The sequence below is a fragment of the Amblyomma mixtum genome, chromosome 3 (genome assembly GCF_055824585.1).
Source record: "Amblyomma mixtum isolate Tamu chromosome 3, ASM5582458v1, whole genome shotgun sequence".
NCBI classification, from domain to species: domain Eukaryota; kingdom Metazoa; phylum Arthropoda; class Arachnida; order Ixodida; family Ixodidae; genus Amblyomma; species Amblyomma mixtum.
This window is the reverse complement of record NC_143014.1, coordinates 425137140-425149294: the sequence shown is the minus strand read 5'-3', so window position 1 is coordinate 425149294 and position 12155 is coordinate 425137140. Positions and strand designations below refer to the sequence as shown.

The following is a 12155-nucleotide window of genomic DNA, read 5'->3' as shown; positions in this document are numbered from 1 at the left end:
GTCTCGTAAGAACGTGTGTTTTCAGTGCAGCAACAATATAAGGACTGAATTTCATCCATAAAAGGAAAGGAGATAGGACCAACATAAAATCCGCCAGACCGATTATGATAACTTCGGTTACATAGGTTCCCAATGCAGGCAGTGAAGTTAAAAATGCAGACATCAATAGAACGGGTTAAAAAGCGGCGCTTTGATGATAGCCTGTCTGTGCTTGCCCAATGTATAGAAATAGCTAGGGTGGAACGCAGGCCTCTGTATTTAGTAGGGGTGTGCAAATATTGAAAATTTCTAATAGGAAACCGAATATCTTCCAATTCGATTCTTGCAACAAATTAAATAGCGTGTCTTCAAATTATTGGAAACGAATCGAATATGTTTTCAACTTTTCAAACACTTTTCAAACACCCGCCGTATTTTTCCTCGTCGACTATTCCAAAAACAAAGCCCACACCGACTCCGCGTACCATCCAGCCACGATCAGCATGCGCAGGACGAAGAGTTCAGCGCCGCGACGCGGTCCATTCATGTAGGCACCGTTCATAATGCTCATACATGGCCTCCAAGACTGGAAGACGCGGAAGGCTCAGACAAATTCGGTAGACACTGCTTTGATGCCTGATCTCGGAGGCAATGGCTCATGCGCAGCTGTCACCCGTCTCATGCCCTGAGGTGGGGCACTAGTTTATTCTTTTTCGCCATCAATAGCAAAAGGTAATTTTCCTGTACGTATAACTTGACGATCATAGAGTTAATATACCGATTTCGTGTTGCCACCCCTTAGTGGAGATTAGTGGTGCGTCTTTTAGCAGCTATAGATTTAACTCCATAACTTAGAGCACCGTACCGTAGCACTGCCGCTGTCACTTGCATATTTCGAACGATTGCTCGTTTTGTACGAGTATTCGCGCATAGCAAATATTAGTATCAATATTCGATTCGTATTCGATTCGGTTTGTAAAAAGTACTATTCGCACACACCTAGTACTATTTAGACTTCCTGGACATATGCGGTGCGTACGACAACGTAAATTCTGAGCTCCTATTGAACATACTCAAAGATGAAGACATTGGTCACTAGGATGATACAATTGCAGAAGTAAATATACCGAGATAATGAAGTTGAAGTTGCACGTGAAGGGATAAGAAAGTGCGACAAAAGTTGAGGTGAAGAAAGGATTATGGCAGGGTTGCCCTCTATCACCGGTAATGTTCATAATTTATATGATAAATATGGCAAGAAGGTTACAAGAAAGTAACCTAGGCTATAATCTCCCCTACAAATATGGCGGAACGGTCGTGAAGCAGCGGCGCCCGGTGTTCGTACGTGCTGACGATATTGTACTCCGATAACCAGGAAGATTTACACTAGTTAGTCCCTGTAGAGACGAAAGATATATGCTCTAGGCTTTACTTTAAGCGCAGTTAAATGATGATATTCAACGATTCCGCTGATCAGGTGCTCACAATACAAGGCCATAAGATACTCAGGCTGGAAGAATACAAATATCTCAGGGTGCGGTTGAACGAACGACACATATACATCGAAAACCACGAAAATATTGCAAGCGCGAAAGGGCGAGGAGACGACGCAACAATTAAGAATACAGCATTATGGGGCTATAACAGGTATGAAGTACTGAGGCGTATTTGGAAAGGAATAATAGCTTACTTTTCGGAATGCAGTTATATGACTAGAGGTAGAAGTTCAGTCCGGGCTAGAAAAATCAGAGATCTGTTGGAGGATTAGCATTAGGTACCCACGGCAAAAGAAACAGTACAGGAGGACATGGGCTGGGCATCGTTGGAAGCGCGAGAAGCAAAATGTAAAATATTGCAAGTAGAACGCCTGAGGAAACTGGATGATAAGAGGTGGGCAGCTAAGGTATTTAAATACTTGTATTTAAGGTAAGGTATTTAAATCTCGGCACTTCGTGTCACTGAGCTTTGTATTTTCTTTTCCTGCGTGCTTACATGCCGTTTTAGTTCCATATTCACATATCACAGTGATCCTGTTACGAATGTATGCCACATGCTGTATGCCATTCTGGTGCTGCTGTCAAGTCATTGTAGGGTGTGTCGACCTCTGTCAAGCCTTTTGTCTGGCTTTTTGTCGGCGCACCCAACATCCTCAAGATGTTGAATAAAATTGAATTGAATTGAACTGTACAGAAAGAGCGTCGGTTCACAGTGCAGGGAAAATACTAAAAAACTCACCAGGAAGTATGCAGGAAACAAGTATGGAGAAAGAAAGATCTTTAAAAGCCAGGTCAAAAACGCCGAGGGTAAGGACTGGATTAATTGAATAAAAAAAAAGCAGACTGCATAAAAAATGGACGAAGCAAATCAGGAAGGGATCGTTCTATGATAAAGCAAGAGGCAGCGCCGTACTCTTTCAGCTACAAAAAGAAATTTGACGACGACACATGTAGAGTGTGTGGTCCCTTATAAAAATGGTCTATAGACTTTCTATAGACTTTTTATAGACTCTATAGCCATCCTATAGACTTTTCCTTTTGTCTATAGACAGTCTATAGAAAATCTATGGACTAAAGTCTATAGCTGCTTCAATTTCCTTTTGTCTATAGACGGTCTATAGACTCTCTATAGACAAAGGTCTATAGCCGCCTCAATTTCCTTTCGTCTATAGACTGTCTATAGACCCTCTATAGACTAAGGTCTATAGCTGCTTCATTTTCCTTTCGTCTATAGACTGTCTATAGACTCTCTATAGACTAAGGTCTATAGCTGCCTCAATTTCCTTTTGTCTATAGACTGTCTATAGACACTTTATAGACTAAAGTCTATAGCTGGCTCAAATTTCCTTTTGTCTATAGACTGTCTATAGACACTTTATAGACTAAAGTCTATAGCTGGCTCAATTTCCTTTTGTCTATAGACGGTCTATAGACTCGCTATAGACTGAAGTCTATAACTACCTCCATTTCCTTTCGTGTATAGACGGTCTATAGACTCGCTATAGCCTAAGGTCTATAGCCGCCTCAATTTCCTTTTGTCTACAGACTGTCTATAGACTAAGGTCTATAATTGCTTCAATTTCCTTTCGTCTATAGACGGTCTATAGACTCGCTATAGACTAAGGTCTATAGCCGCCTCAATTTCCTTTTGTCTATAGACTGTCTATAAACTAAAGTCTATAATTGCTTCAATTTCCTTTCGTCTATAGACGGTCTATAGGCTCGCTATAGACTAAGGTCTCTAGCTGCCTCAATTTCCTTTTGTCTATAGACTGTCTATAGACTAAAGTCTATAACTGCTTCAGTTTACTTTCGTCTATAGACGGTCTATAGACTCGATATAGACTAAGGTCTATAGCTGCCTCAATTTTCTTTTGTCTATAGACTCTCTATAGACTAAAGTCTATAACTGCTTCAATTTTCTTTCGTCTATAGACGGTCTATAGACTAAGGTCTATAGCTGCCACAATATCCTTTCGTCTACAGACGGTCTATAGACTCTATAGACCAAGGTCTATAGCTGCTTCGATTTACTTTTGTCTATAGACGGTCTATAGACTCTCTATAGACTACAGTCTACAACTACCTCAATTTTCTTTCGTCTATAGACTGTACACTATAGATAGTCTACTGCCTATAGACCAGTCTATAACAATCGTAATTTTATCCAACAATATTCGATACAATGACTTTCGACTAAGTCCAGAACAATGTCAATTCATTTTTGCACTGCCTGTTGAGGGGACCTGCATCTAGTGACCGCAACTATGTCGGGAGTCCCCCACCTCCTTCGCTATTACGGAAATTAAAAAGTATTGCGTAAGGCCATTACAACACCCTCCTGTATATTGTTTTCAGGAGCATTGACAAGCTCCTTTTCGTTATACCGTGACGTATATTGTCAATACAATTAGATATTAATGCTAACAAGTAAGCCGAGGAAAGGCAGCCGTTCTTGAACTAAGGGCGCCCGCAAACCGTACTACATCGAACGAATACGCTGTCCCTTAAAGGAATCGTTCTTACCAATTCCATTCCATCTTTCGATCGTTACTGTCCAACGCGCTGAAATTAGAAACATTTCATCAAAGGTTCTACATTTCTCTTTAAAACGTCCTGAAGATAAAGGGGGAAATACGGGTGTGAGAATTCAAGGAAGCGCCCATGCCTTAGAAACACTTTAGATTAATCTCAAAGAGCCTGGTCCTCTGTGCGATTAACATCTGCCATTTCTACCTTTGCAGTTTTTATTCACGTGAATAAGTGCTGCGACGCAACAGTCACAAAGCCAGTATTTTTTCGTTCCTACCCTTGCACCTGTTGCTTCGGAGCCGATGACACGCTGATGTGGCGCATATCAGTTTTCTAAACACGAACACATGCAAAAAAGACGTTGTGCTATGCAACATTATAATTATTATTTGAGAATTGTACAGCATACTATTCGGTGAGAGATGCGGCGCGTATACCGACAAGAAGTTAGATTTCGGTTCTGTTTTCACGAAAACAATAAGATTTTTAGAGGGTAAGCGAAGAATTTAAGCTTGTAAACCAATTGCCTTCTGTGGTCTTGGATATCAGATCAAGCTGCACACGGCAAGAGTGCGAGCGATAAAGATACGACCGTGAAATGGGTTTCTGTTTCACGTTTTACCCATTTTACCGCTAGACGGCGGAAAATCATTCGGGCTGCTAACAACCCTGTGCGTGGCTGCATCAATGGCGTTGGAGTGTTTTTCGCGGATTACGTTTTCTTCAAAATCCAGCTTCATCGTCCGCTTACGGTAAGTCTACACGTTTATATTTTATTCATTTGGTCTCCTAAACCACTCTAAGCAGAGCTGTGTGTGCAGAACAGATTATGTGCGCAGTTACAAACGTCCTATCTTGTCCTATCTTCGTTTCTAAGGCGGAAGCCATCGGGTTCTCGACTAATGCCGCTTATCTCTGTCCCGCTGTCTTTACTAACGCGCGGAAAGGCAGTCTGTGCGATGCCCTTGATGATAAGCCGCTCCTCGCGAGCTGTCTACTAGATTTTTCGTGTTTCAAGGTAGATGCGCGGCCAGAAATGTCGTTTAGCCTGTGAATGACGGCCGAAATGGAACTTTGTGTTAGTTAGCGCCGTGTGAGATCAATTTACTTTGCACCTCCGAAAACGTACTTACATACAGTCTCGCTCAGTGGTGGATTACATTTGTTTTCTTATCTTTGTGTTATCGCCTCTTTGGACCATGGAGTGCTGTTCTTTTTGAGGTGTGCATTGCTTGCTACGTATGGACGCTCGCTCGGTGCGCGTCGTGGACGCCGACGTTTCAGCAAAGGTGTCTTGTAACGCTATAGACTGGAGCGCGAGACGTTTGTCAAAGTTGTATTCAAGCGGCGCTGGAGGAATGCTTATAGTGTGATGGGTGAATAAAATTCGTTGCCGGCGCGAATGGCCGTCGTGCTCAAACACCGCGAAGAACCCACGAGCTTCATCCCATCTCCCCTTCGTTGCACACGTATGGATTCGTCCGTGTCTGTCATCGGAGCCGTTGGCCGCCGCCGCTGGCTTGCGGGCACTTCATTTTGAAAGCTTGGTAAAGGTCGGCTCGACAAGAGGTGGCTTACATTTCGTTCCGAGTGGTTCGTTCATGAATCCCGCTCACGCGTGCACAGATTTCTAGAATACCATTTGCGCGAGAGGCAAAGTATGTGTTTCTGATTTCAGACTGCTACGTTACGAAAGCGCCGATGTGACTCGCCGCTTATTTGCGCCTAAAATTAAATTAAGCTCTCGTGTTATTATAGCTGCGCCTGTTGAAGGCGTTAATTGTTTCATTGAAGTACTTCCTACTTTGAGCACGTTCAATGCTCTCGCTGATTTTTCTAGCAGCGTTGGGTTAGCTGCCTCCATGCAAGAAACACACCTCTTTACTGCGCTGTTGGAGCTGCACTTGAAGGAAAAACTAAGTGAATTTCAGGCGGTATTTTATCGTGACAGTCAGTAATTTGCTGTCTCAACCTCGCGACTGCTTTTGAAACGGCGCAGCTGCAGCCTCTGTGTACTGTATTAGTTTTCTGAATAATGAGCGCGGCATGGAAGCGCTGCAACCCGCTTGTTTCTAAGAGCGCGCGCAGATGTACGAGTATGCTGTTCCGTCTTTGTGCTTCAAGTTATAGGCGCAAATCTGTGGTGAACTGGTTGCTTCTGCCTGCTGGTTTTGTATAGCTTGTGCCCGTTTGAGTATCGGCTTATGTACACTCGGCCAAATCTTGAACTGGCTTAGGTGTTGCATCGCTAAATGCACCTGTAAAAAGGTGCCTTTTGGCTACACTGCTGGCATATTCATGTTGTAATTTGATGCGTGAGATGGCATTTCATAGTTTCTTTTTGTTAATATAATGTTTGAGTGGAGTACTTGCATGTTTAGATCAAAGTTATCAGAAATATTCATCGTCTGCCGCTACGATGAGCCGAAACAAGCGGAATACGCAGCAATGGTTATGGTGGCGTATTTGCACTAATCTGGGTAAAGGACTTGTCCGCCATGAAAGGAGTGGTACTTTACCCAGAGGATGAGGCCATATGGACAAGATCCATTGCTGCGTATGCCGCTTGTTTCAGCTGTTCGTAGTGGCAGACGAATGTTTCTGATAACGTTGATCTAAATACGCAAGTACTGCACTCAAACATTATATGAACAAAACGGAACCACGAAATGACATTTCACTCGTTAAATTACAGCATGAATATGCCAGCAGTGTAGCCGAAAGGCACCTTTTTTACAAGGTGCATTTAGCGATGCAACACCCGAGCCAGTTAAAAAGTTGGCCGAGTGTACCAGGCTTAATTCACGCAAGGTATTCTGAAGCGCTTCTTCTATAGCGGTTATAAGAATAAATGCTGCAATATTCTCCTTTTTGCATCCCTCTGTAAGGTGCACTGAATCTGTATTTTATGGAAGTGGCATTCTTAACAGCTCCTTGCGAGTCAATGCAGATATGTGGCACAATTGTTCGAAGTCTTCTGTTACAAATAGTGTAAAAGGATTGCCATAAAGAGATCAGTATTGGCTGTAACAGTATTGCCATACAGAAATCAATATTAATACTGGATTCAGAGTAGAATGCTCCAGGGATTAGGGGTCTTTGTTACAATGTTTTGTGACGACACTTATAATCTGTAGTGTATTTACTGAAATAATTGAGCCGGCACGATAGCTCAGTGGCTATCATGTTCGTATGGCGACCTGAAAGATGCAGGTTCGATTCCGGCCTAGGCGGTCGCATTTTAATAGAGGCAAAATGCTAAAGGCCTGTGTACTCTGCACAGGTGACCGAAATTATTCCCCAGCCTTTCACTTTAGCGTCTCGTAGCGTGTGTCGCCTTGGGTCTTTGAACCCCATAAAACCACACCAAAAGATCAAGATTGCCTATCTAGAATGGCATAGCCAGGATATGCCTTGCATTGTAAAGCACATGTGTAGAGATGGAATGGGAATTTTTTTTTCAGTTCCTCTTATATTATTTTTTTTCCTTCGTGCTGTACAGGTGAACATGTCCGGATGATTTACTGCAGACAACAGGCCACAAGAATGCTTCTGAGGAAACTAGCCGGACTGTTACTTTCAACTTTTATGTTACTGTGGTGCATTCTTATGGTGCATGTATTGCATATTCCCAGCCTGGATAGCTTGGAAATAAACTAAATTTGTAAGTATATTGATTGTTTCATGTGTGAAATCTTTCTGGTGACCTTTTTCAATGATTGTGGACAGTCTATAGGCAGTCTATAGATAATGGTCTACTAATAGTTTAGTAGACAGAGGTCTATAGACTGTCTATAGACAAAGGTCTATAGCACTGCCTGGCCACACACCCATGGAATGTCTATAGACAGTCTATAGACATGTCTACTGGACCAGTAGACTTTTGTCTGTAGACTGTCTATAGACAGTAATCTACAGGAAGTCGATGGCCATAAGTCTATAGGTCGTCTATAGTCCGTCTATAGACAAGTGTCTATAGACGGTCTATAGACAGCTCTATAGGAAATGTATGACCATAAGTCTATAGATCGTCTATAGACTGTCTATAGACCTGTGTCTATAGACTTCCTATAGACCTATAGACTTTCAGTAGACATTTGTCTATAGACTGTCTATAGACAAAAGTCTACTAAAAGTGTATGGCCATAAATCTATAGACTGTCTATAGACCAGTCTAAAGGATTTGTCTATAGACAGTCTATAGACTTCATAGACTAAAGTCTATAGACAGTCTATGGACTGTCTATAGAAATTTTTATAAGGGGTAATTACGCAGAAACAACTGAACATATTTTATTAGAATGTGGCAGTATCAATCCAGATGAATATACAGACACAGACACAGTCACTCTTCCAGAAGACCCAAGGATTAGATATAAGAAGATTAATGTAAATGAATCTGGGGTAAACGTTACCAAGGAACGATTAGAAGAGTGGCGGCTCAAAAGCAGGGCAGTGCCGTAAGGACACATGTTCAGAATTAAAAAGTGGTCAAACGAAAAGTCAATACAATTTGCACTTATAGACAAATGGCAAATTTGTAGATAATACCCTCAAGTAAGACACACTGGGCGGAGAAATATACAGAAAAAGAAATACGGTGCATGGAGGCACCTACCGCGATCCCTTTTAAAAGGTGACGATCCATCCGTACAGGGACGATCCGTGCCCCAATAAAAAAAAAAAATTCCAATGCAGTCACCACTGTCTGCAACTTCACTACACTCTAAAGAGAAAGGAGCAAAAAGAGGGAGTAATCTGTCCACACTCCCATTTATAAAGAGAGGGTGCGCTAGAGGAGAACTTATTCCCTTTTTTACTCCCGTATAGGTGTATTCGTGTTTAGGGCGAGAGCATTCAGTGGGCCCGGGGCATGGCCGAAAGCCCAGCCCCTGTGCCAGGGCACATGCCCGGGGAGCGCACTCTGGTCCCTTCGAAGTATCAGCGCAAGCCGCGAGCCTCCGAAAAGTTTCGACTGAAAACCGCTCACACCTGACGAGCGCTAACGAAGCGCCACACGGCGCCGTGGCGGCCGCGTCGCTTCGTTAGCGTGCACAGGGAGGAGGCCCACTCACCGGTGGAGGTGACGCTGACGTGGTCGACGCCCCGGTCCTCGACGCAGATGCTGCGCATGAAGTCGCCCACCGTGCTGCCCAGCGGCCTGAGCGTGAAGCGACAGCGGTCGCGCCGGGAAGGCAGCGGCACCGTGATCTCCGGGAGGCCGTCCTTGTACACCACCGTTACCTCTGCGCACACGTCCGCATGTCTCATCGCACAAACACAACGGGAGAATCCTGCTGCTGGCGACAGAGTGCACACGCGTCGCCTTACACAAAGTTAGAGGCTCTCCCGCCCGAAGCTCGCTTTACCTTCTTTAACCCCAACCGCTCCTTTCTTTTTTACTTTTCAAAGACAGACGAAAGCCATACAGACAGGTTATGGGCGGCGAGAGAATGGACGCACACCCAAGCAATCCCAACTGAGTTGAATGCTGTGAAGCCTTTGCGTTGCGGACGTGTGGATGCAGAACCGGCCACTCTCAGTGACCGATAAGTTTTACACACAGTGAGAATCACTTTATTCGGCGTCAAATTAATCGCAGTGCTGAACGTGACGAGCGCCAAAGACCAGTCACGAGACTCCCCATATGGTCCACATGCATCAAACTGCGGCGATCTCAGTATGGACCAAAAGTCGCAGGTAAGTTAACTGTAGTGTCGCATGGGGGTAGCGAAGCAAACTGCGCCCAAGTAACTGCCCCCAAGATGGCTGATACACAACGCAGTGACAGGTTGCCACCTGGCAGTGCGAAGAAGACCGATAAAAGTACGCCGAATTCAGTCTTTTAAATTCGGTTTCAGCCGAAAAAGGTCAGTATTCATAGCCAGCTGGCATAGTTAAATGGCTGTCCAGCACATGTTACACCCAGTCAGAGTTGAAACTAACCAAGTACGAGGGACAGGGGCGCGATGCGACTGTGGTATTAATGGATAAGCAGCGCAGATGTGCGATTGGAGGTACTGCTCCGCTAGCTTATACGCGCCTCTGCATGCAGACCGGCAAGCAGCACCTCATCGCCGCCTGCTAAGCCCTGTTTGTTCACATCATACCCAACAATTCTGGACAAAAACATTTTTGAACCGGAAAGAGTTTATGCGCACATTTTTTTTTTTTATACACTAAGATTCCACTATATCCGCAGGACTTCCCGTGGGCAGGCTTAATTTTTTTTTTTTTTTTTTGCCATCGACGTTTTTGCTACCGTTAAAAACGTTCCCCATTGGTTTTCATGGCAGTCTTAACTGCTCGATGCGAGCGATGGAACGAAAGATTTTGCTACATATCGGAAGAATAGGCTATTACCTTCAATGTTTCCATAACTGTGTCTTACAGTTTTCCAGTGTTCAAAATTTTTGTCCGAGGATGCTGGACATGCATTCGCTTAAAGTAATTAGTCGTTTAAGTATCAACTGCATGTAGGACACAGAGACAAAACCGTGTATGGGCGTTACGAAAAAGTATGTTCTGGCTGCCACGACGATTCAGCGGGAGTTACATCGCTCCCGTCAGCACGCAGACCACGTGACGCGCCGCCGTCTCGCTCAACCCAGCACGACAACCCAACGATAACATGTCAAACTAGTTCAAGTAAGCTTCCACTACCGTCTTCGTCTGTCGGTTACCTCATTTAACTTGCGTTACTTTTTTAATGACGACAGCAATTCCTTCTATAAGCACAGCTACAAATAATATACCATTTGCACACGAATTACTAGCAAATAAAATGTTCACGCTGACAAAAAGAGTGACTTCTGGCTGCACAGCATTTTCACATCAAGTAACCAAAAAGGTCAGTAATTCATTCGTCGAAAATATTAGTCATAAAAAAAAAGTCGCATTGTGAAACAAACGCCGAAAAAAGTCAGCCGGGGTTCAACCCCTAGATATAACCACCGGACAAATAAATTAAGAGCTAAAACAAGGAATGCATTTCAGCGCTTGGAATGTTAATGACGAAGAACGGCGACATTTGTAACTTTTCACACCTATTTTGAGCGTCCATCTGCTATCCTCCTCCAAGTGGCCACGAGCGAAAGCCCGGTTTGAGAGCGGAGCTCCAGTCATGACAGGCTACTCCATAGTATTCTGACGAACTATCACTACAGCAGTATAACTGCGAAATGCCTGAAAGTGCGTTCTGAAATAAACACCGAAAAAAATTCACCAAATTTCGGAAAATAAAAGCCAAAAGTCCAGCCTCCAGATGCAAATGTGTCAACGTTTAAATTAGCGTCCGTCGATGAAAATAACGCGCCAGGGCACTGCGGAATCTAAGGCGATGTGCGGTGCCCCGTGCAAAAACACCTTCCGAGCCACTACTCACCTCCGGTGATGGGAGCGGGTAGGCTCGAACTGTGGATGCCGCACGCTGGTAGGCAGTGCCAGGGCTGCAGGCTCCATTCCTGCACACAACCGAAACGCGTATACGCTGTCAGGGGCGGCGGAAAGCAGTGCGCCTGCATCGTGCTGTGTGGAAGAACAGGTCACCACCAGTGTGCTGCTACCACGCAATGGAACCGGAGGTGTCAAACAAAATGTGCTGGGTTCTCCTCTCTTCTACAGACACAGTGCATCTCCTCATCACTTCCTGCGGCACACTTGCCTCCGTTACTTAGAGCGCAGAAAGAAATAGAGAAAGAAAAAGAGACGAAGAAAGAGAGAGAGAGAACGAGAAAAAGGAAGAAGGAAAGAGAGAAGGGAAGAAATACGGAAAGGAAGAAAGAAAGAAAGAAAGAAAGAAAGAAATAAAGAAAGAAAGAAAGAAAGAAAGAAAGGAAGAAATAGAAAGAAAGAAAGAGAGAAAGAAAGAAAGAGAGAAGGGAAGAAAGAAAGGAAAAAAAAGTAAGAAAGAAAGGAAGAAAGAAAGAAAGAAAGAAAGAAAGAAAGAAAGAAAGAAAGAAAGAAAGAAAGAGAGGAAGGAAGTAAGAAAGAAAGAAGGAAGGAAAGAAATAAAGGAAAGAAAGAAAGGAAGAGTAAACCGCATAACCGGGACACTGTCGAATAATTGGGGCGATCGCGCATCTAGTGGCACACGCACCAAAATTCTAAGCTGCTGCCGGTGCTTTACAGCAGCAGTAGCGGTCAAAT

General features: G+C 43.9%; 1 protein-coding gene and 1 long non-coding RNA gene across 2 annotated transcripts in view; one reads left to right on the top strand and one right to left on the bottom strand.

Moving 5' to 3' along the window:
* The window catches only part of MCU (mitochondrial calcium uniporter), a 274468-nt gene that overhangs the window by 21634 nt on the left and 240679 nt on the right, over positions 1-12155 (bottom strand). Inside the window, exons 3-4 of the mRNA XM_089585000.1 lie at positions 11392-11470; positions 9083-9253 (exon numbers count right to left, since the gene is read on the bottom strand). Coding sequence (XP_089441126.1) covers positions 9083-9253; positions 11392-11470 — 250 coding nt within the window. The remainder of the gene's footprint in view (positions 1-9082; positions 9254-11391; positions 11471-12155) is intronic.
* Positions 4464-7680, top strand: LOC149357941 (uncharacterized). The gene is made up of 2 exons (XR_016291910.1): positions 4464-4759; positions 7510-7680. It is a non-coding gene; the product is annotated as an uncharacterized LOC149357941 (long non-coding RNA).